Source organism: Pygoscelis adeliae, unplaced genomic scaffold (genome assembly GCF_000699105.1).
Source record: "Pygoscelis adeliae isolate BGI_AS28 unplaced genomic scaffold, ASM69910v1 Scaffold585, whole genome shotgun sequence".
Classification (NCBI taxonomy): domain Eukaryota; kingdom Metazoa; phylum Chordata; class Aves; order Sphenisciformes; family Spheniscidae; genus Pygoscelis; species Pygoscelis adeliae.
The window spans coordinates 182,429-207,644 of NW_008824801.1; the positions used below are offsets into that span (position 1 = coordinate 182,429).

General features: G+C 41.1%; 1 protein-coding gene across 2 annotated transcripts in view; it reads left to right on the forward strand.

The window, feature by feature from the left end:
* Window positions 1-25,216, forward strand: part of CLUAP1 (clusterin associated protein 1) — a 70,634-nt gene that overhangs the window by 21,546 nt on the left and 23,872 nt on the right. For both annotated transcript variants that reach the window (XM_009323966.1, XM_009323965.1), the window contains exons 5-8: window positions 356-439; window positions 2,542-2,675; window positions 3,874-4,015; window positions 24,092-24,164. In XM_009323966.1, coding sequence (XP_009322241.1) covers window positions 356-439; window positions 2,542-2,675; window positions 3,874-4,015; window positions 24,092-24,164 — 433 coding nt within the window. The remainder of the gene's footprint in view (window positions 1-355; window positions 440-2,541; window positions 2,676-3,873; window positions 4,016-24,091; window positions 24,165-25,216) is intronic.

The following is a 25,216-nucleotide window of genomic DNA, read 5'->3' on the forward strand; positions in this document are numbered from 1 at the left end:
TCGTGTTGTAAAGATGATGAAATCTTCTGTGCTATGTTGCATACCTTGCTCAACAAGTAATAACCAGTGCAGTTTCCAAAAATCTGCATTCAAGAATACTTGCAGTTCAAACAGTAGCATTTATCTTGTTTTGAAAAGATACCTGAATTGCTCAGTGTTAATCTCAGCCTCACTTAACTGACTTTTTAATCATCTCCTGTTCTTTAAATCATCTGAGCCTTGGTGAATAAATACTAAATCCTACTCCATTTATTATGCAGATGACCACATCGTGGTTGCTTGACCGCCCTCAGTTCTGCATATGTTAGTTCCTTTGTGTAGTGTTTAAATATATTGGTGTATTTTTATTTCATAGGAAGCAAGAACAGAATCTATTGCCAGACCTTTGGAGATAAATGAGGCTGAGAAGGTGATGAAAATTGCCATTGACTGTGTTCTGGTAAGCAAAATTATATTTATTTAATTGCTAAATTATCATTCCTCTCCTGCAAGAAGAACATAGCTCTTTTTATCAACAGCCTAGGGTTAAGAGTGCCAAAGCACACAATCACCTTCAGCTGACTGGACCAAGTAGTGCTGCACCTGGTTAGTTAACAGCTAAGGTTGAACTTCAGTTAATGGCTAATGCAGACTTTGGTCTTTAGGTAACACCAGATGTGTGAACAGAAGTTCATCAAGACAGAGGTCAGTCTGTGATGACTCCTTGCATCGTGGTAATGAACATGGTCGCTGATGATCCTTATGGTTTCTTTGGGAAGTCTCTTGTGTTCAAAGTGAACAAGCATGTTAATTGAAACTGATAGCTTTCCTGGCAGAGTGAATGAGGTGTCGGGCACAGTGATGATTGTGAGCTGGCAGTCAGAACTCACAGCCTGCAGCAGAAAGGGTAAATGATGTTAGCAGCAGCACCTAGGAGAACTTGTTAAGACCCGCTCTGCTGTCAGACTGTTGCACTGTATAACTGTGTTGGTTCAACATGCAAGAAACATTCCTCCAGTTGATGCATCAAAGAACTGCACTTGGCCGCCCTTGGCCTCTCTCTTGGGAGGAAACACGTTTTAGTCATATTCCCTGCCTCTGTTAGGAGCTCAGTAGTAGCCCCAGAAGCTCTACAGGAGGGATAAAAATTGCCTAAATCAGCACAGAAATCTACACCCCACCTACATTGTCTAAGCTGTATAAACTTTGCAGAGTCAGGGCTGCAAGGGGTGCACTTGGTAACTCAAAACATGCTGGTACCTCAGGAGTTGTGAAGTTGGGCTGTGGAAGCAGATGGCTGAAGTGGCCAAGGGGTGAGAAGAACTGGCACTTTGCTAGTTAGTGCCATGCCAGTGCATCGATACAGTTCTCATTTCGGAGGGCCTTTTGTCTGTCCCAGTCTTGGCAACACTGTCCTTGCTCCAGTGCTTGGGTTCCTGTATTTCTGAACCATTAGCCGCACTCACAGCCACTGTGCAAGTACGGTAGTTAATTAAATCCTAGTGATTGCTATAAGTTATTTAGCTGCAAACTTCATCCAATCCAATTGTATAATTACAAGGAGTGGAGTTTGAGATTTAAACAGCCAATGCATAATCAATAGATACTCCAGGCGATCTTTCCTTATGTTTCTGCTCCTACTCGCAGTCTATATGAATTCTGAATGTTGTTAATATGCATTGGTATTCTAGGCAGTAGTGCTAATAAACTAACAGCAGCATAGTAGAGCAGTTGGCTTCTTGGGAAATATCAATAACACGTAGCTCAGCTGGTTTAGTTCTGGACCGGTTAATGAAATGACCTATTGTAGCTGACCAGCACCTAACAGTTACTGCTGGCATTTCAGCAAGTGTGAGGTTCTCTCTCTCTCTCTCATTCAAAAGATGCTCATGCTCCTGAGCATGAGCACACTGAATATACTCGGCTCATTTTAATAAGCTGGAATTTTCCCACTTCCCCCTCCTGATTCCTGTAGTACGTATTGTAATGTTCGGGATGCTTCCCAGATTTTGAAAAGATGGATAAAGAAAGACTTAGAAAAGGATGAAGATATTCAGATAGAGTAAGTTCTTTATAAAAGTGACCTTTATCTTGAAGAAAAAAAAAAATTGATGGATGCCTTAAAATTCTCTAAAATAGTTCCAAGAAATAAATACATTTCTCACCTGTGTTTATTCAGATACTTACACGTTGAGAGATGTCTTTATGTATCCTGTCAGATTTTTTTGAGGAGGCTTCTTTTCTTCCTATCTTTTACTGCTTTTTCAGTGAGGAGGAAAAATAAAGTTAAAGCCCAGGGCAAGTTGTGGGGTTTTTTTCTTCCTTAAGAATGTCTGGGAAAAAAATTAAGGTATTTTAAATTTGTAAATGTCCAGCTAGTTCATTATCCTGGCCACAAAGAACTTTTTAATTTTCATTGCCTGGCCAGTTTATGTTCTAGCTCATAGTTATAAAGTTATTTGATAACCTGAGATGTGAGATTATACAGAAGAATGGTCAGCATCTGAAAGTTAATTCTAATTATTCCAGTGCAAGCCATGGTTCACCATCCTTTTCTTCTAGGAGCAAGTCCAAAAGACTAAAGACATGTTGAACAACGTGGCTCTGGATGAAGCCAATTTGGAAGCCAAGATTGAAAAACGAAAATTGGAATTGGAAAGAAGCCAGAAGAGGCTACAGACTCTACAAAGTGTTCGGTAAAGATTATGAACTGATTATCTACTGCATAAATGAGTGTTAGCATAAATGATGGAACTGTGCATTGTTAACGCTTAGAGCAGCGTGGAGTGAAGTCTGTTATGAGACTGTGATGATGGCCTGTGGAAGAAAGAGATTCTCTTCTCTAGAAATGTCCGGTCTGGATTGTAATTGTTCATTTTTCCATTACCATGTATTTGAAATCAGAATTTCAAGGCTGTTAAAAGTGGCCGAATATTATCTGGTGGGGTGGCTTAATTGCTGCTTCAGCTGTACAGAATGGTCAGGTAGCATATCTTTTCTTTGCCTTTGTCATTAAACATAGATGGTGTCAGGTAGTTCTCCTGAAAATAACAACTGGTGCAAACATTCCCTCTGTTCCCAGAGGCTTCTAGCATTCTCAGCCACCAATAAAAAAAGTTCATTATGCATCCCTTGTTAGGATCGGTTCCTCTAGGCAGTGATACAGCCTGCTATAAAATCAAGATGTTCGGATTCGCAGTTTGGGTTGATTTCTTGCCCTTAATTAAACTGCAGGTTTATACAATCTACAAGATCATGCTCTTTTTTTGACCTCATATGAAAAAAAAAAAAGGAAATATTACAAAAATGAGTGGTGGAAGGAATGGCATTGATTCATATACGTGTTTTGATCAGTAACACTCTGGAGGAAGTGTATTGGGTAGATGTGAAGCATCAAACAGCAGTAGTGTTCTTTGGGGAGCAACAGTTGGCTCTGTAATATAAGGACATCATCACCTACTGGTGCCAAGTCTAGTTATGCTTGTAGCAACACAGCACAGTCTTGTAGCAAATAAGTCTCCAGCAAAGTGGGTGATTTACCAGCCATGCTACAAGCTAGTTTTCTGGAGTTGTGGAACAGCAGGATAATTAACTTCAATTCGTCTGCCAGAGGGGCCAACATGCTGCCTATCTGCCTGTTTGCAAGGGAATGGCAGTGGGTACACGAAAACCTGTCCTTTGCTGTATATAATTTTTGCAGGATAGGTTAGTGGGGTTTTCTGTCTTATCCTTTCAGTCTCTGAAGTAGTGCGGAACCTTAAAAACAAAAGGTCCTTTTAGATGTATTTAGTAGACATGGAAAGATAGCTGCAAACCCAAAAATGCTTATTTCAGAATTCTGCACGTACAGGTCAATATTTCGCTGAGTAGTTTGTGCTTGCTTGTTCTCTCCAGTCCTGCTTTTATGGACGAGTATGAGAAGATTGAGGAGCAACTGCAGAAACAATACAGTAGTTATCTAGAAAAATTCCGTAATCTGACCTACATGGAGCAGCTCCTGGATGATCATCGACGGATAGAGCAAGAGATGTTCGAGGTAAGACAGCTTAGAAATGCTCAGCAAGACTGTATATCCCGTAGTTCTTGGCTTTATGACAGAAAATGTTTTAATATCCCTTTGTCAAAGCAGCGCATTACTAGTTGTAGAGCCAGCTCTGAGGGACTGGCAGTTTACTGACAATCCAGTGAGTGTGACTGCTCTTGGACAAGCATGATAGTACAGCTTTATTTTTTGAGTTAGTGAAGTTAAACCAGTGTAGTGATGCCCCTTTCCAGTCTCTGACTCCCCCTGACTCGTTTTCAGTTGATGTTTTTTGTTCATGAAGAATGTTTCAGCATTTCTAATCTTCCTTTTGCTACATACAATGTATGCGCTAAGAGTTATTAGGCACTTATTTTTATCGTCTGCCAACAACTGATGTATAAGGGTTTCTCAGCACAAGGCTCTTCAATTTCCTCACAGTAATCCTCTTCAATGAAAACAGCAAAGAGTATCAGTGAAAAGATCAGATATACTGGAATCCTCTCTCAGATAGACTTCAGTTTTGTTTGGCAGAAATTCTAGTTTCTGTTGACTTGCTGAATTGTATCAGTTTGGTGCGATTCTCTATTTTGTATCCTGCTGGATAATCTGCATCTGTATCTCATCTTGCTCCATACGTTTCTTTGGGTGTTTATTGGACTGCAGTGCTTTCAGCCGACCTTTCATTCAGCTTCCTGTAGCTTCATGTTTTACTTGTTTGGCTTTTCGTCCTTCTCACAGTCACTACCCAGTGTATCTTCTGTTCTTCACATGTTTCGGTGAATGATCTCCCCTTGGACCTTAATACTGGTGGGTGTGTTATACCTTGAGTTAACCAGTGCTTCCTCTTTCTGGATCGTCCTATCTTTCACATGCAGATCATGTTTTATTTTGTCAACACAACTTACTCTTGTTCCCGTTAGAACTATGGGAGAGCTGTGCATAACGTTCCTTCTATCTGACTATGACTGTATGTTTTGCTTTTGCCGTGTCTGTCTGTGTCTACTAATGTGAAAACAAAGTAGTTTGACCCCAAGTTTTTTAGTCTACTCCTTTAAAGTATTCATACGTGTGTTTAGTTATAGTAAAATTTTGTGACCTGCGCTTAGGCTGCAAATAAGGCTCAGTAACTTTATAGTCCCCCTTCTCCTATAATCTCTCTCTCTTGCATCTGTGAGATATCTTTTTAGAAAGCCTTGCCGTTCTATAGAACTGATTGTGCCGAGAAGCCTCCCCTGTGATGATCGCCTGCACTCTGTTCCTGCCTGTCTAAGCCGCACAGTACCATGTACAGGGGGGTTCGTAACCAGGCTTCAGGCCATTCTGCAGTCTGGAGAAAATATGGTAATTTCCATCACCTTTTGGACGTAGGAAAAGGCATGCTGTATTCTGTTGAGAAGTCTCAAATATTTTGCTGCATTATTTGCTTGAGGGATAAAATAACCTGTCTTTTAAAAGGTAACATGGGCATTTGACAACTTGTTAATCATTGTGAACCAATTTCCCATTAACCTCCCTTTTTATAAGCACTGTCTCTGTAGATGTTATTTCACATACTTCTAATCTGTAGTCAGCTTGGTATTTTCATGTCTCTTGTTTTATAACGTTGTAGTTCTTCCCCTTATCTTTGGCCAAAAAAAAAAGTCCTCAATTAAATCATAATCTTGAAATGAAGCCTAAAATGGGATTTTTTTCCCTTCTGTTCAAATGCCATTGAGACTTAATACCAAAAGTAGAAATGTTTTGAACTGAGTTACCTGAAACTGTTTATAAATTCATGCACAGAAGTTAGTAATGAGTTGGCGTACAGCTCTTCAGGGGATTTTTGTTAAAAGATAATAAGACGGAGAAAAAGCCTTTGTCATTCAGGGCTGTTCCCATGCTTAGCATATGGAGAGCACTTTTTATTTTCCTTTTCCTCTTTCTTTCTGTGAGGCACCTGGAAATCTACCGATAGGGTTTGGCTTTTCATTTACTAGGATAAGCAGGTAACAATGCTTCAGCATTGTGCAGCATTAGAGAGTATAAAAGCTTGTGACAAACAGATGTGGTTTTTCTCTGCACACGTTTATCACTTGTTATATGCAGCATGCATTAGCAGGCATCAGAACTGGAAACATCTTTAAGATATGTTTTATGCTAAAACCAAAATGCCATCAGGTCTTCTGCATTTGGAATGCGTTCTTGCCATGTCTGGTGGTCTGTACTTGGGTGTCTCTAGCTATGACCTCAAGTGATCAAGTTGCTTGTGCTGAACCCTGTATCTGTTAAATAATTAAAAATCTGTGTTAGCTTAAACCAGCATGAAGTTCACCTGTCGAGTCTAGTTCTATAGCTTGAGCTGAACCCTGAAAGTACCCTGAGATCCTTTCATTTCACTTCCTGTATATTAGTCTGTTAAATCTTTTCATTAGGGAGTGTTTGGAAAGACCAAAATAAAAAGGGGAAAAAAAAGGTACAGTTGTTCTTCAGAACTGGAGAGAGGAGCATGGGGATCAAGAACAGAAAACTGGAGTATCTAAAAATATTCCAATTGGGCAGCAATACAGTGACTCAAGTAGCCATGACTGCTTTGTTGTAGAAGCTGTTTGTTGCTTTGGTAGAAGAGGAGGCTATGCGTGTGTGTCTTGTTACAGCCAGATCTTCAGGAGTGCTGGAGTCCAAACTATTATTTGAAGTCATTATGAGATGTCAGTGCTCAAAATCAGGCTCCAGGACTTGGTAACTGAAAGAGGATGAAGAATCTGGGTCTGAGCTAAACCAAGAGACTTGCTGGTGCATGCTTATTTCCAAACCAGTGGGGGGACTTTTTTATTTAAAAAAGATGGCTCACCGGTTAATCCATTTCAGATTAGTCTCTTGCCAACCTGGAACACCAGGGTATTTCCCTCACGTCTTCTGTCAGTCTTGATCTGCTTTTCAGGTGGTGCTCATCGCCTTTGGCTACTTGTTGGTGAAGTAAAACTGTGGGTCATTTATTACATGCTTGAAAAAAAAGCAGTTTGCTCCAAAATGATGCTGCATGTTGTCCTAAAGTTTATCATCTTGTGATATTTTCAGAATCAACAGAGGAAAAAGTAACAAGGGTAATCACATTTAATCCATTTTAATACACACTCTCTCCAACTGTCAAAAAACACTGAAAATTATGTTGATTTTTTTTCAATGCTGATTTGTCTTTTGTTCCACCAAACAAATCTTATCTTCTGTAGTAGAAGTGAGAGTCAATTCTTTTATCATCGCTGTGTATTTTGTTAAATAGCTTGCCAGAAGAAAGCAACAGCAATGTAATTAGATTAATCCAGCACTCCGTGTGCTGTTCAGTACTGAGGATGGATTCCTGGACACCTTTCCTTGACTAGGTGCATGTTTTTAGGTGGAATTTTTGTTCTGATTGAGAGACTGTTGCTAAAAAACAAGACTAATCTCTAGTGCACTTAGACTCGAAGCTGTTTTGGTACCCTGCTGACGTTGCACAGCTAATGACCTGGGCCAGAGTGCATTTCCTAATTAGAAAAGTGATTTAAAGATTGTACCCAAGCACACAATTTTAATTAAGTTACATTGAGCAGTTGAAGCACTCCAGCCTCTCCAGAATGCAGTGCTGGTGGTTTGTGTGGATTTTTTGGGTTTGTTCTTTCATGTGGTAGGTGTACAGTTGCATGGAGAGGAGCACTCTGTAGCTCCTGTTGTTGTCTTGAGCTTCCTGTTCCCTTTGCCTCCCAGTGCCGTAATAATACGGAGCGGTGGTTGGAGAGCAATCGGCAGGAGTCACCTGCCAGGCACTGGACTGAGAAATATCTCTCTGTTTTAAGAGGAACTTAAAGGCTCGGTGTTGAGTCTGAGCCAAATGAATTGCCAGAACTGAACAGTTAATTGATGATGAAATTACCACCTGCAGAGCTTCTGCCTGTTTGATGTGGAAGCCCTTTGAAATGTATGAAAAATAGGAAATTCTTCAACTCTCATTTATGGAGATGTCAGAAGTCCTCACATGACTCTTCCTTTGAGTGAGTTTCTCACACTTACTGACAAGCTGTCATGCACTACTTATTATCGGGTCTGAGGAATTTAAAGAAGGGTCTTTTGTCTTTGCAGTTTCCTTAGCCTTTTTTCATTTTCAGCCACCTCTTTTATTCTGTTTCTGTTCTCTTGTGCTGCTCGTGGAATTAATCCATCTTCTTGCATTTCTGTGCAGAAGCGGGGATTTATGTGCCGTGTCTCCTCAAAGATTTGTGCTTATTTTTCTACTTTGTAAAAAGATTCAGCACACTTTGTTAATTTTTATCCTGTTTTTAAGATGAAATTGTTTCTGATGTTTAGACATGAATGCTATTAGAACTTTGGCTGCTCTAAAAAATCAAAGTGTCAGGAGTTTTCTGATTTAGGGGCTGAAATTTTCTATGGACTATAAATGAATGCCTCTCTTTTAAAGAACGACACAGACTAATACAGTTCAAAAAGGCATTTTTGAAACTAGCTTGTGTAATGCCAGAATAACTTGGCAATACCCTTTAGCATTTGCCTTTTCTCTAGACAGAATATGCTTATTCTTTCTTGTGCTTCTCAGAGGACATCCCTGAAGTACATACTTCTTCAGCTACTTTCTCCTAAGGTCTTTTAAGGCTGCTTTTATGCTGGGTGCTGTGAAATCTCGACTAAGGAATACCATGAAGTGGTAGACACGTGGAAGAGGATGTTCTAAACCACTCAGTCGTTATCTTTGGTTTGGGATTGCTTAAACCGTTTTTCTTTTCATCATTATGATACTACTATCAGTAAGCAGTCCATCATGATTAAGCACGGAAAAGCCAAATAAACACTGTATTGTGACTTTCCCTTTACAACCCACCTTCCCCAAATAAAATCCCCTCTTCATTAAACTAATGTTTTTTTATCAGAGCTCCATACCTGAAGCAGATGCTTTATTCTGAATATGTGCATAATAGGGATATCTGAGTTCTGCTGCACTCTGAGATACTCCTTGGTTCTGCTGCTTTTCATGTCTTTTTGCATTGAGCTATCCCATTTGAAATATTAAATCTAGACATTCCCATTGCGGTGTTTGCTTACTGAAATAGCCAGACAGAAGGTTAATATGAAAAGCAGTTGGTTACAGTCTTTAATCTTCCAGCTAATATACACTTGAATTATGACTCTTTGGTAACATTTTTGTAGGTACCAGGAGAGCACTCCTGGTCCAGTGTTGCTGAATTATATTGAATGTCAGATGTAAAAGTAAGTACAGGCATCTTAATTGTTGATTGCTTCTATTTTGGCATTTAGTCCGATGTACAAGTATGACAGTATTGGTGCACTGAGACACGCAAATTCCATAATGGAGAAATGTGGAAAAAAATACAGGAGGAGGAGGAAGGGAATGCACAGGGAGAGAGTAGGGGCAATGGAGCACAGGAGAAAAGGACAGAGGAAATTGCTGGCCTGAGAAATGATGGTCACACAAAAGGAGAAGATGGAGATAGAGAAAAGGTGGGAGGGCATGTGAAGAGCATGTTAGAAAAGATGCAAGTTTTACTGTGTGCATTCATTCCACTGAAACAAAAATCTGTAATCCCCTACCAATACCATGGCAACTAGATCTAGACTCTCAAATGTACCTCCAAATGCCCTGAAGTAGTTGTGTGCATACCTGCTCCTGGTGGTTTATTGATACTGTCTCCCATTAAAAGCTATAGGAAAACCTTTTGGGAAATGGAAACAATTGAGATCAGCTCAACTGATCTCAATCGGATCCATCAGCTCAGTGCTTGAAGATCCACGTATTTGTCAGGATTATCTTGACATCTGATGTGCCAGATGGGTGAACAAGCTTGCCTTAGGATCCCAAATTTGGGGTCACTTGACTCACAGCTTCAAGTTCTTCATGTCTGACAGACTTTAGAACTTATTTTTTCACAGACCTAGAGCTCAGACAAGAATTAATTAACACTCTAGTCATCACTTGTAAGTTTTTCTGACCAACAGAAACATTCATATTCTGCCTTCAGCAACTCATGAACTCCTTAGCAGAAGAGGCAGAGGTTCCTTGCGCATCAGAGCTTGTTGCTATGCCTAGATATGAACCCTCTACATAGGCTACTCAGTCTAGTTCTTTCTTGCTGCTCTTGTAAAACTGTGCTAATTGTGTTATATACGAAATACTCTGCAGTTGGGGAAGGAACACGGGGAGACTATCTACTAAGTCTTGCAGTGTACTAAGTCAGGGTGGGTTTCTCTGGCTTGCCAGCAATTGCTTCTGTGAAGTATGAGATGTAATGGCTCTCACTGATAGTGTAGCTTGGAAATCCGTGAATGATTTTCATGAATAGAGATCAGAGAGTTTCTGAGCTCTCATACTTCCAGTTCTTAAGCTGTCTCACGGAATTTCTTCTGCAGTGAGTCCACTCCAGAAGAAACATTGCATGAAAACAGTGTCTATTTAGTGCATTCTGAATGTACTGCCTTTTAGGGTTTAAGTATTGTCTTTATCCAGTTTTATTTGGTAGGAAGACAGAGTAAGTGGATTGTTTATATTACAGTCTTTCTGCCTTTCCTCTCGGCCTGCATTATGCTTTTGAATATTCACAAGTACTTTAGATCTGTGAATTATGTGACAGAAATCTAGCTTGAAATTCACTCAAAGTAGGAAACAATCAGATCGCTTGAAGCAACATTGATCAAGCAGATCAGGTCCCATCCCCCCACCCCCGGGGTCAACACATAAAAATCATTATGAGAAACCTTTTACTAGGTGATGAAAAACTAAGGAATTGGTTGAAAGAAACAAAGTTAAAATAACTCTTATTTTGGGACTCATGTTTTGCAAGTGATTTGCACCAAATTACGTAAGTAGGTAATGTTAAAATGAGGTATGTGAAATTTAGGGGGTTTATGCTCTGCTACTGCACAAGGTACTTAGCAGCAGAGAAAAGTAGCTTTGAGACTAGCATTTTGATTTGTACAAGCACGCGTAATCTTGTAATGTGAAAAACCATAAGGTTTGAGTTTTTAAATGTTAAGTAGTAAAATAGTTCTCCGTTTTCTAGCTGTGTAGAAACAATTTCCAGTTCAATTCTGTGAAACACATGAAAATTAAACACTATGTACGTATGAACAGTAGACCTCTAGGAGAGATGTTCTGGCAGAACCATTGTGTAACACCCACCTAGTGCACGGGCTGGCAGTGTGAGTTACTGCACCTTGCACAGTCATTGCCTTCTCCTCTGAGAGCTCCAGAATACTGTCGGGATTCTTTGAAGATGGTTCTGATATTGAGATACCAGTGGGCCAAATTGTGAGCCGTACCATTTCAGAAGTATTGCAGCAGGGTCAAACATCAGGACTAAGGAAAGGTAAGAAATTCTAGGGCAAACAGTGCACCTTTCTGCCCAGGGACTATGGGTCATATTTGTTTTGCTAGAATTGCATTCACGTTCTCATTTGGGCTTAGCTTGAGCACAATGTAGTCCTGAAATCAGTGGGAACCTCCATTTTAGGCCACTAGACTCTCTGAGAGCCTGCTTTTTTAAAATTTGTTGACCTGGAGAGCTATATGCCTATCTCCTTCTCAAGCTTTGTTGCATCTTTGAGAGGACCGATGAGAAACCTGACCTGATGCCCTGGTTTTGGCTGGGATAGAGTTAATCTTCTTCCTAAAGAAGCATTCACTTTACATACCTGGTGGTGGCCGTCTTCTAACAAGAAACCAGGAGTTCATATGGTGCAACCTACATCTTGGTTCCTTCTCAACCACAAGGATTTTTAAACCAACAGCTCCTGTTTCTTAATCTGTAGAGCAGGCTGGAGTGAAGCTATCCTGCGTCCCTACTAGTTAAGCTGGGTGATTATGTGGAGAAGAACACACAATTATTGAAACTAAAGAAGAAGGATGTGTAAGGTGAAACCTGAACATTGGCTGCCCAGCGAGTACTACCTACTTGTTTTGTATCAAAGAATCATAGCCTGATGCATGTGAACAGTCCTAGAAACAGTGCTTGCCATTCCCTCTTAAAAGAGAGATTTGTCTGCATCATTAGTCATCTTTACTTTCTTCCTCCCTAATCCACCACAAAGAGATATTTAAAAATAGTTTTATCCCTGTCTTCTAAGCTAGTAGCTAGAGCACTGTCCTGGCAAGCAGGAACTAGGAGTGCAAATGTTTTCAAGCTGGAGAAATCGTAAAAAACAGGTCTCTAATTCCTGTGCTAGGGCTCTAACAAGACTGTTAGAGAGAGGCTTGCTGGTGCTGCCTCTTAATTTGGGACTTGACTGGTGGGAAATAAGAAATAAACTGAAGTGTGTGTCAGCCACCTGTAGAAGAGATTCTCCTCTGTAAGAAAAGTGGGCTGTATTGGAGCTAATTGATCTCAAGATGGAAGGCAGCAGATTCTGTTATCAATTCCTGGAACCATCAAGTTCACCAAGAACAACAACTCTTTAATATAATAAAAGCTCTCCTTGAAAAGAGCGAATAATCCTGACTCCCCTTCGAACACTTAAGGGTTTGTGCTACCTGTGACACAGGGAGAGGATAATTCTGATGTTAGATTCTAGCAATGATGCGACAGCAACTGCTTTATGGTGGTGAACAAGACACAGCTGTGACTACTAACTTCCAATCAATATTAATTTGGGTGATAATTTCTTCACACACTGCAAACTGACCTCAGGTTTACATTACAGAATTGTACATTAATTCAAATAAATCACACATCCAACCAATATCGCTTTTAAGCTTGGTACAATAAATGTGTAGTACATGAAAGGAATGCTCAATGAGCTGTTATTGAGTCATTACGATTCATATCTTCCACAAAAGCGAACAGGAAAAATGGAGAGGAGGTGTCGTTATGGTAAACTTGCATTATATCTAATGATGAATACATTTGATTCACAGGATAAAGTCCATCCTCTGTCATGTTATTTTAGGCAGTAGTGAATTCCTGAGTATTAGTGCTGGCTTGCATGAAAGCATTTTAACTGGAAAATTCTGGGCAGAAAATGTTAGTCTGAGTCTTTTTTTTTCCCCCCTTTGTTTTTTTCTCAGTTCTGGGGATGCTTTAAAGGCCTGTGATCTCGACTAGTCTCATGCTGCAGTCTGTGCCGGTGCCTTACCAATCCTTTTGTCTTCTGTCTCGTCACAATCCTCTTGAGCTATGCCCTGTCAGAGCCAATCACATAAATCCTCAGCGGCGTGCTCGGTGCTGCGTTACCTCTGATGTTCTGCTCCCTTGGCTCTGACCTGTGGTTCCTGGATGGTTCAGGAGTATTTCTTACATCCTATTTGGGCCTTTGACTTCAAGCCTCCAGCTAGCTTTATTGAATCTGGATCTTGCTGAATCTGAAAGGAAAACCTTAAACTAGCGGAAACGTGCTAGATGTACATGTAGGCAGGATCCCTATGCTGCTTTAACCAATGAAGAAGGCATTTATGCTGGTACTTGTTGTGGTGAATCATGACAGCACAAAACTCCTCGCTCTCAAAATGGCCCAATTTATGTCAATAATGAGATGGCTGTCGGTGGTGGCACAGCGAAGTGTGCTCTAGGAGCAGTGTTGGAAAAGCAGTTCAGCAGAAGCATTTGGTATACATGCCATCTGTTTTATGAAGGCTTCTCCATATTCACGGTGCCTCTTTCCCATTATTGTTGAGTGAATGGACATAGGCAAGGGAAAAGTTACATCAGTCTGAAAAGAAGTGATCCATACTGTGCAACATGCACACAGAGGTGTGAGGACAACTGGCTGGCCCAGGAAGTAACAAAAATAGGGTGCATGTGTGCATGCAAGAAGGGATCCTAATCATCAGAGCTTCAGAAAGAGAGGGGAGGGAAGGCCGTGGAGTAAAGGAAGACTGTTCTAATGGAAAACGTGTAAAGTGTAGGCCCAGAAAAAAGTGGAGTAACCTGTGCAGAAAGCTTTTATATTGCATCAAAAGTTGCTCAAGAAACACGCCACTGGGAGAATTGCTTATTTACTTTATGAGGATAAGAGGGGAGAGCCATAGAGAGAAGCAAACAGAGTTCATACAAAGCATGAATATAGCACCCTGGTTGGAATTCATCCCCCTGAGCTCATTTGCTCTTTCTATTTAGTCTGTGCCTTTTGAGTTCCCAGAGGGAAGGTATTAATGTCTAGGTGAGACCTTCATGCACAGTCTGCTTATTCAAGAGGAACAGTAACTGATCTGCCTTAAGTCTCAAGACGCTACCTCTCAACTTCAGGTTATGAAGTGTGCTGTTCACTTCCAGCTCCAATTTATCTGTTCTGCAAAAAGTGGTTATTGCAGTGTTTGAGCTGGACGTACTGAAATCAGAACTTGCTAAGTAATTATGGATGCTTTAGGAAGAAGTGTATGTGAGAAATGTTAAACCAATCTGATTTTAAAATACTTGTGATGGATTGTGTTGCATCCTGTTACTTTTAAGTGTGTTTTTTGAATGCACTTTACTGTCTGGCTTCATGTAGCCTGAGCGTGGTATCAATAAGAGCTGCTATGTTAGAATAGCATCAGTGTAGGTATCCTAGGCCATAAATTGCATCTTTTCCTGTCTCTGCCTTCTGCTACTCACATGGCCCCGTGCAAAGGCTCAGCTGGGCACTCTGTTCCTTGCTCCTCTTTCCCACAGATCCCTGATAGCAGTTTACCTTCCTAAAGACTTTTCCCCAAAACAAAGTCATCATAAGAGCCCATGCTAGATTTTTTTACTATGATAGCTTTCCTTTATGATACATTTCATTTACATTAGAAAACATTTTAGCTTTTTTCCTAATTTTCATGATAGCATGAATGAAGTTCAGTTAATTAACATGTATTCCCTTGAAAAGATAAACCTTTCAAGAAACTTTTGAGGTATTTTTGTGACTTTTGTTGATGAAACTGCACTTCAGTAGTGATCTAACAGATCTGATTGTTTATTTTGATAAATGTGATCACTGGAGTTGGTGTCTCAGAATTTATTGGGAGAGGATGCTACCTCCTGCGGTGCCTGTGTACTGTGAACTGACCAACATGAATGCTGTTTGGTCTCCTTCTACTGAGCGTACTAAGTTGGACTTGGTGTTTCACTTGGATAAGTGCTATTCTGTCAGCTTGAATGACTAATACTCTTCTGCCCCATTTATTGAAGTACTTTTACTGTATCTGTTACAGTACTTTTGCGGGAGAAGTGTTCACTGAGAAGCAGCAAAATGCAAGATTAGCAGGGTTTAACACGGGAAAAGAATAACCTAGAAAGACGGAGTCATGTTGTAAAGTAGCATAAGATCTGTGGGTTTTCAATAGAATCTGATTCTAGATAGATACATCAATGACAGATAATGGCTACCTGGGACAGAAGAAGAGTTTCAGGATAAAAAACTTTCTCTGAAGAAGGACAATGAATTAAATTAATAATTTGAAATAATGACACTACAGCAGAAATGTATCCCCATCCCCTTCCACCAGCACTGGTGGTGCCAGTCTTATGATAACAGTTGGTGAATTTATGGTGAGTATCAGTTAAGTGTATAAAATACTCTCAAGTGTGCTTTTTATATGTGTTTCAATAGAAATGATTACTGCAAAATGACTATTAATGGTGAGAGACGATGACTGTTTCAGCACATGAAAGCAAGGGAGAAGATGGGAATGATGAGAATAAGGAGACAGATGGTCTTGTAGTAAGGGCTGATGATTTTCAGTTCATTCAATGTGTGCTCATCCCCTGGAAGGATGACCTCTAAAAAAGTTTAAATGGCCAGGGGTGATGGCTTTCAGGTGCTCCTCAGGCCAAAACAGTAAAGATATATAAATGTCTGTAATAGCTAAGTATTTATTAGTATGAACCTTGATGAGGGATCCAGAGAATCTGCTAGAACAAGTTCAGGTTTTCTTTTCTGGTGCAGAACTCTGTATTTGGAGCAGTGGCTTGTTTGTTTGAGACCGCATTCGCCAAAGCACTGTACTCGATTTAATACTGGGGGGTGGAGGCGGTTGCTGCTCCCGTATTCATCAGAAACCTCTATCACCGTGATAGCACTTCATAATTACTGAGGTGGCATCATCAAAGAAGAATAACCTCTAGATGCAAAATCTGTCTCTGTGCCAGAAGGCCAGGGTCCTGCTTTATTGCTGTAAGCCAGCTTCACTAGGGTTCTACGCTATTTGCTGAGTGCAATGTCGTGTGATATGGAAAGGAATTTTTAAATTTTCAGTTTTGGTAACTTTTGTAGGAAAATGAAAGTCCCGGTCAAATGACTATAGACAAGAGATGGGAAACCAAAGGACCCCTCTGGTAATGCTGCCAGCGGTGACTTTTGGATTTGTTTTTTTACTGCAGTGAGGTGATCTGCGAACAATAAACATTTAAAAGTTCAAGGTTAAAATGAATGTTAGTTTATGCGGCATGATCTGTGTTGTTTATAGGTCAGCAGTTTGTCCTCTGATCCTTAACCTTAAACTCTCAAAGGGCTCATCACCTATCACAAGGCAATGTTCAGCGTGTTCAGGCTGTTCCCTTTGCAGAGGGAGCAGCCCCTCCTCCTCACCTCCCAGCCTGTCCTTTCTAGAGTGCCTGTATCCAACTAGTGCAACCCTCCAAACATGGAAACTCTCTCACCATGTTTCTGTAATCCTGGTGAATCAAAGCTACGCACCTTCTAATTCCTCCTATGTTGTTTCCTATGATGTGTATACTTGTGCACAGGCACTTGAGATGGGCTCCCGCTTGTGGTGCCTTCACAAGGAACATACCAGAGCTTCCCCTTCACTGTTCACAGTGCCCCTCCTTCTCATCACCCTGTCATCATCATCATCATTCCCTGACCACCAGGGAATTCACCATTCCAGGTTAGCAAGCCTGTCAGTAAAGATTCTTCTGCCCCACTTTTTCAGATGCGTCTTATTTCTCTCCCATAATCTTCATTCCTCAACAGAATGAAAAGGGAAAAAAAACCCGTAGCATTGCAGTCACTTTTAGCCAAGCATAACTATAGCCATGTTCCAATTCAAATCGTAAAGCTGGACATGAATTTAGGGTGAGGTGTTTAATAGTGGTTCAGCATGACATGAAGCATCATCTTCAATTCTTAAAGAACGGCTCCGGGTAGGTTGGCACCCCATGCTATTGTGAACTTTAACTGTGCAACCTCAATGTTGTGTTCACTTACCTTTCTGTTGTATCTAGCAGGCTTCCTCTTATTAAGAGTACTGTCACATTCTCTGTTCAGGCACCACACAATTTCTCCTTGTCCTTATATCTCACCCCTGCTGAATGAGTGGCAACACTCTATTATGAAAAACAAATCCCATTATGACAAACAAATCCCATTGTGTGCATATAGCAAGAGTTAATCTCAGCTGCTTTGTTCTATAACAAAGCAAGAAACAGCTGCTGAGATTAATAGGCAAGGTGAAGATGAGGCGGTTCAATCCATCATCAAATTGGTTCACTTCAAGTGTACTAAGAGCGGTAGGATTACCAGTATTCTCTAGCAAATCACTAGGAAAAAAAAAACAGAAGGAAACATTGTTTTCCCTTGCTAAGATGAAAAGGTATATGTAGAGAGAGATGTCTAGAGAGATTTTTGGGATTGGGAGGATGTCTGAGAACAGCAGAAATAGCTTAGGCAAAAATTGAAATGTTAGCATCTGAACAAAAAAAAGTCAGCAAGCTCCAGTTGTTCTCCTGTTGTTCTTTCATACTTATCCCCTTCCTATTTTCCCCATTTCTTTTCCTTTTCTTTCTACTTAATGGTAACCATGTTGTCTGCCAGCTGGCTCCAGGGCACAAATTCTTTGTATTCAAAATCTGTCTAGTGTTTTCTCCACAACTTTCCCAACAAAACTTTGAGGTTAACTTAAAAAAAAAATTTTTGAGATATTTTAAAATATCTGTTCTTTCTGGTTTTGAGCCCTTTTAGACTTGCTGCTTTGCAGTCTGCAGGGGCATAGAGTTGTCTTCTATGTTGTGATTTTGGCAACTTGATTTTATTGTTTAAAACAACACTCGGCAGCATTAGGTATATCATAAAGGACTGGCAGTCAAGAAAACACGTGGCTTATTCAAATCCTGGATCACTAAGGCAAACACCGAGTCAGTGGCAGAGCTAGTTGTGTGTGGGTCTGCTGCTGGAGGATATTCTCCATGGTGGCATATTGACCTCTGTTTTAAAAACAAAAAAAACCCAACCAATCCCCCCACCCTGCACATAGTTGTGTGTAGTTTGTATGTAGTTGTAATTGCATGCTGTTTAATAATCCTTCTCTTCGAGAAATTGTGACAGATGTTAAATAAAAAGCCAATAAATGGAAAAGCATTTCTCAGGCTCTGCTTTTGTATAGCTTTCCGTAAAAAGATTTTCAAAGCCAACTCCCATTCACCCTGCTGTAGGAACTCACAGCGGACGTTTTACTTGTCTGTAGAGCAATAGGTTAGATTATATTAAAACATTCCGCCAAACAGCCATGTGTTTTGCTTTATTGCTGTTTTCCAAAGACTTTCATAGTCAGATACGAGATGGAAAGCCATCTGCTTTGCCAGTTAAAGTAGACCGAGATACAAAATATCTGTATTGTGCTTATTCAAACTCCATTCTACAAAAAATACACATTTGTCTTCAGCGCATTCAGTGTGCTGTAGAAGTCAGGTACCATTCTTGCTGAATTGGGCACAGTTGATTGTAAACATAAGGGAAACTTTCCTGTTGCTATTGACTGTACATAGTCTGTTTGTTTCTCTGTCACGAGATAAGGTGCCTGCTACGGAAGAAGCTGGTGAGTGACTAAGGTGAACTTGAACTCTTCTATGCTAAAAGACATGGACAAATTACTAGCAGTGAAAAATAGTTCCGACTTGATGATATAAGGAAACTTTTCCACTGTTTGGATAGTCAGGTATCAGAACAGGTTGCCCAGACAGGCTGATCGGTCTCTCTCCTTGGAGGTTTTTAAGACCCAACTAGCTCAAGCCCTGAGCACTGTGGTCTGATCCCGTTGCTGATCCTGCTTTCAGCCGGAGGTTGGGTTGGGGACTTCTGAAGGTCCCTTGGAGCCGATGCTGTTCCGCAGGTCTAAGCGTTAGCAATGAAGTCCTGCCTTGCTGCCCATTTCACTAGGCTGGCTGCTCTGAGTTTGCAAAGTGATTGATTTGATTACTCCTTAAAGGGCAGATTTACACCTAGGAAAGGCTGCATAATATATGAGACAGAGGAGGATAAGTTCCATCTCAGCAGAGATCTGTCTGCCTCTAAAGCAGGATTTTCAGCCTCAATAATCTCTGGTGTCCTGAAAGGCCTGAGCCCTCTCTGATGGGGCAGGCTGGCTCTGATTTTGTGTTAATTGGCACTTTTAATTGCGTTAATTTGACACTGTGGTTCCACAGTGTATGCTGCCACTTAATTTGGGTAAAGTTTGCTTGTAGAGTGAGATACGTGCAGTGTTTGCCTGCGGCATTTCAGTCTTGTTTGTTTACTGGAGAGACTGAACAGGGCGCTTAAATGTTGGCTCCTGCTCGTACAGCATCTCAAGGCACCCAGGCCGTTCCCCGCGGGTGCTTCGCAAGGTCAAGGCCACATCTCTTGTTTCATGGAGCTGTCACTTTGCCACTCTGCGCAGAAAACCTGACTGTTGCCCTGTGCGGAGTGCTAGTCTATTAAAGTCCGTTGTACGACATTATGTGTTGAAAGAGCATCTATGGCGTTACGGTCCTCACGCCCTTAGCTTTGTTCCTTTGTCACATTTTGGAAGCCCTGGGTCACACAGAAATGGCCAGCCTAAAATAGAAAAACATCTCTGATTAGCATGGTCTTGTTTTCACTGAGCTGATACAAATCATATCTGTTAAGATCATGTGAAGCGTGGGGAGTGGTGTCTGCAGTGAAGGTGGAAGCTGGTCAGACCAAAAAATGCAGCCTGATGACTGCAGTCATTAAAAGCAGCAGGGAGAAAGAGAAGCTGAAGTTGCCACTGACTCAGCTGTTTAAAAGTTGTCATTGTTTTTAAACCCAAAATCTTAAACCAATGAAGCTGTTGTAATTCTTTCACTAATTTAACAGATCTAAGATTTCTCTGCAGGTTCTTTTAAGTAAGTATGTAACTTCAAAAAATTACATTATTAATTTTGTTTACTTCCTATGACCTGCCATCACTTCTGCCCCCTCCTTTGAAGATCTTGTTAAGGACTGTAAACGGCATTAACTGATGCTGTCCTGGTTCCAGCCGGTTTGAGGCTGCCCTTTTGAAACAGTTTTTGGTGCTGCAGTTTTTGATATGCTTTTGCAGGCTGTAGTCTGGCAGCACAGCTAAACTGACGCAGTGATGGGCTGCAGTTGAAAGGGACAATGTTGTACAGTCTCAGCAGCTCCCTTGGGCTGACAGCGGCATTTGACCGACCGTGCATCGAGCTCCTCAGAGATCTAAACCAGCAGAAAATCAATGGTCTTCTTGCCAGTTAACTCTGGGCTGGCTTGGTACGAGGTCAGCTGAGCTGCTGGCACCAGCACAAGTGAGAGGCTAGAGTCAAGGGGGAGAAGTGGCTCATCTGTGTGGTTAAACCATTTTATTGAACTTCATTTATCTTGTATTTTAAGTCCGTAAACAGCACTGAAGCTGAAACAGAGTACCCCATCATCTTATCCCTGTTGTTTTTCCCACAACTGCAACACCCTGTCCTCCATTGTGCCAGTTAAGAATTTGCGTAGCCAAATGCTGAACTGCAGTGGAGAATTTGCCTGGCTTAATTTTGTTTTGATGAATTGGTTTTCACCAGGTTTCTTTTCTGTCGCTGCACAAATGCTTGCACCAGAGCAGGAGGGTGATAAAGGGAAGAAGCGAGTGGCCCAGGGTGCAGGGGAGGGTGACTGCTTATTTGACTGAATTTGGATTGCCAGCTTCAGCTGTCTTAACTTGTGCCTGGAATTACAATATTAGGTAGTGATTATATCTGTACCCAGTATTTCACTGGTCCGTGAACATTTTAAAAATGTCCTTTCCTTTTTCCTCCCTGTAGATTTTCTTTGCTATATGCACTGTGCAGGCTGCAACAGCCCATGGGGTTGAGATTCAGGTGGCTGATTGATCCCTTACTTACTCCTTTTGTCGCAAGGACACAGCACAGGAGGCTGCATTGTAAAGGTTTCCTGGGGCAGGGGCAAGACTTGTTTAAATCACGGACTATCTTTAAATCTTATGACTGGCTGGGAGAAACCAGACAGGGAGGAAGAGGGAGGGAAAGAAGATAGCAACTGTGAGGCTCAGTCAGAAAATGTTGGGACCCACTGTTGCGGAGGGAGGTCTTGGAATGGGCACGTGCTACAGAGACCGAAGGAAACACTGGTAGCTAGAAACCTCTGAAAATTTTGCCTCGCGTCCATGTTCATTTCGACTTTCATCAGTCTTTTTAAAAAGGCTTTGCTAACACTGAGGGGGATGGAAAATGGTAATCGTTGCAGTGGTTACCCTTCTTAGTGGGACTGAGCTGTGCAGGTTTGCAGGCAGTGTGCAGATGCGTTGCTGCTATACGGAGGTCGCTTGTATCGTGGTCAACAGCATGGATCAAGAGGAGGCAGGTAACCTTTATTGGCCCACTTACCATAACCGCACCGTCCACGGCATCCTTGCATCTTCCCTTTCCTTTAATCTTCAGTTACACTCTTTTGTCCTCACTGTCATTTGTTCCTTATAGAAGGAATTAATAAAGAAAAGCAGTTTCCTAAATGGGGTATTTAAAATGTTCTGAACCTGCATGAAACAAGTTATAAAACTATGCTTCTGTCTTTTCCTTCTTCATTCTTGCAGATGGAATTAGCTTCTCCCTGCAGAAATATATATCCATCACTTCAGGGATTTCAGTAGTTTATATTGTTGGAAGTTGCTGTTGGAGTGTCTCATTCAGAATGATTTTGCATCATGACCTTTCTGCTTTATAGCCCTGGAAGCTGTCATGCCTGCTGTGTTATTTCTGTTCTTTATGTTATTTTCTATATGTTTTGCAGTGTTACTTCTGCAATCCCAAGCCATCATTAGCAGTCTTCCTACCATCTGTGGGGCCATTGTCTCTATTAGTACTGGAGAGTTCATCCAGCAGACACTTTGCATAGCTGTCCAAAGCAGATTTTTGGATCAAAATTTATTCCCTCTGTGGCCTTGAGAGAGGCACTGAGCTGGGTTTCTCACCAGGTACAGGGGATTTACATCCCTTCCCCTTACCACCTGTAAACATCTCTGCAAGCTTTTTCAGCATGAATTTCAACTCCCAAGACAGAGATGTTTATGCCAAGTTGTGATGCATCATGCAAGCTAGTCCTCAGGCCCCTGTTTCCAGCAACTTCCTTGTGTGCTGGGTGGGACTTGGTGGTTTGCTGCTGCCTAGAGGTTGGTGGGAGGAGATTTTCCTTTCTCAGCTAGCACACTATTGCCATACATATGGATACACATTTCCATCTGAAAGTGTAAAAAGATTGCCCACCGTTCGGCCATTTTCAGATGCTCTTCGTACTTCCCTCTGTCCCACAGATATTCCAGCTAAGCCCTTGTTTCTGTTCTGCAAATGCACTGTAAATGTGCAGATTTGACCATGTCAGAGCAACTGGTGTCTTTTTATTTTTTTTTATTGTATGCATATTTTGCATAGAAAACCAAAGGCTCAGAAAATCTTAGTTCAATCCACAGTTAATTAGCGTTCCCATCTACTTGTCTTGCTTGACTAGAATTGCAGAAGAGACTAAAACTAGCAAAATTTGTGGCTAAATCCTTCCATCAGTTGTTTGCCACCTGTTTAGTATTGTAGGTTCTGTCTGAATCTGATTGTCTGCATTCATATCCTACCTACTCTATTGATAGTTTAGTTTGCTATTCACCATTAACATTATCCAAACTTAAACTAGATGTCAGTAAAAATATATTTTTCTGTTGACGCTGCTATTGGAATAGCGAACCTTAGTTCCTAAAATTCAGTGTCTTGGTATCTTTGCTGGATTTTAGTCCTAACTGGATGGAGAACTTAATGAACTCAGTGAAACACCTCCTACAATTGCTTTGTGTTGTTCAGCATTCAAATAGTCCCTTTAGGTCTACCAGGTCTGTGATGCTCTGCAAGTGCATGCCTAGAAGATTAAAATTACTCTCATCAGTTACTGTCTCCAGAGCCAGCCATGTTTTCTTACTAATCCATTATGCTGGAACGAGAATGTCTGTCTTAACTGCCACTGCCCTGCTGCCATCAGCCTGCTGCTTCCCTTCTGGGCTGTCACATTTCTTACTCAGTTGACTGTGCAAGACTTAGGTTTTATAAGTCCTTGTGGGCCTTCTTGCAACGTTTTCTATTATCATTGGCCTTCATTTGAACGGGTTGAGACTCGTGATTTGCTTCTCTTCCTCAGCACAGCAACCCCTGTCCTACCTACCTTTTTCCATTTGCTCTGAACTGCATTTGTCATAACTTCATCATGCTGTCATTACAATAGTCTTTCTCAGCATATTTTTATCTAACAACCTGCTATATTCAAAAAAGAAAATCAACAAACCACCTTGCGCAGTCTTCCTGTCATGGCTCTCCTTTGCACCCGAACACTATAGTATAGTACATGGCTATACTTCTCCAGCTTATTGATAGGGCTTTTTGCTCCCACTTTGTTTGCATGCGTGGAAATGTGAGAATTTATTCTGGTTTGGTTTGCGTATTACGAAGTTGCAGTCACTTCACAAACCACTCCTGTTTAATGGAGTATTGGTTGAAAACAACTACCAAAGACTGCTTTCCAAAGAAAGCCCCTTTCATTCTGTAACGGCGGTAATTTTCTGTGGGGTGAAGACAAGTGAACTCATTTTCAACGTGATAAGTGAGGTTTCAGCCAGTGGGAATGTACGGTTGATTTTCAGTGCGCTGTTTTACCTAGGTACATGCTTTATATCCTGACCCTCATGGGCAAAGTAAGTAGGAGCTCCCATGTTTCAATTAAGACCTTTTTTTCATAAAATATTTTCGATGCTGAAATTTTCTATTCTTATTCTGCCTGTGAGTGCCCTTAACTGTTGTTGTAGGACCATCCAATTAGCTACTTGACTGGGCAACGTGGCAGCTTCTCTAATTCAGTTGTTTTCACCTCTTATAGGAAGCAGCAAACATGCTACATCTTATGCAGAACAGGCTGAAGGAAGAAGAACAGCACCTGCTTAAGAGTGGAAGTAAGTGGGATTCCTTCACCGCTTGTATTAGCTGAAAAATTGTGAAGTACTGGCTACTTTATGTATAAGTATCCACTTACAAGCCTGAAGCGGAGGGGACATGGGATAGGTGTCAGAGTCAACAGGATATATTAGAAAAAGTGGAATGATAATAACTTTAAAAGGACAACAGTGAAATAGAGAACCTAACGACTCTGAAATGCTTCTCTGCCTTGTAAATCTTAACTGCGGTACTGAGGGATGGAAACAGTCATCCACTAAACAAGCTGTGCAATTGCAGTGAGCAGATTTTAGGCTTCATTTTACTATTATCAAAGCCTATATGGGCTAGCACTTGTCCCAGCACGATGGGATCGCTGATGAAAGGTTGGTTTGCGAACAAACCTGGTTAGAGGATTCTACCCAGCCAAATGCTTGCGTGTAGGTGAGTAGTCTCATTGGTGTGTGGGACCGCTTGGCTGCCTCGTATCACACGTGTGCTGGTGTGCCTTGCAAAACTGGAATATAATCTCTGTCCTCAGCAGCTAGCCTGCCACGTTGCATGGCATGGAGTTCGGTTATGTGTTCGGATTAATTCTTGGTGATGTGTCTATCAGATCATAACTTTCGCAGATGAAGAACTCTCAGCTTGAAATGCTCTTCAATAGCACTGACCTTCAGAGTGGGGTCCATGATTGCCTGCTTGCATTTGCTTGATTTTTGTGTACCTGCAAAATGTGAATGCAATTAAAATTTGGGTTTTTTCTTTTTTTCTAAACTTATTCTTAATTAAATTAGAATTCTAGCTGAGGAGCAGAAGGGAATAATAACCTCTTGAGGTTTTTCAGAAAGCTAACAAACCAGATTTTGCTCCTTTTGAGCCAAGCATTAGCAAGAACTTCCTCATTAATTACCTCTGTGAATGTAATATTGCAATATGTGCATTTTTATATGGTAGTGGGGAAAAATAGAAGGGGAGTTAATTCTCAGGATCAGAGGGAGAGTTCGTGAAAGCTGAAATTGAGTAAAGACATAAAAATTGCGCTTCACTGTTTGTTTGCTGGCAGAGATTT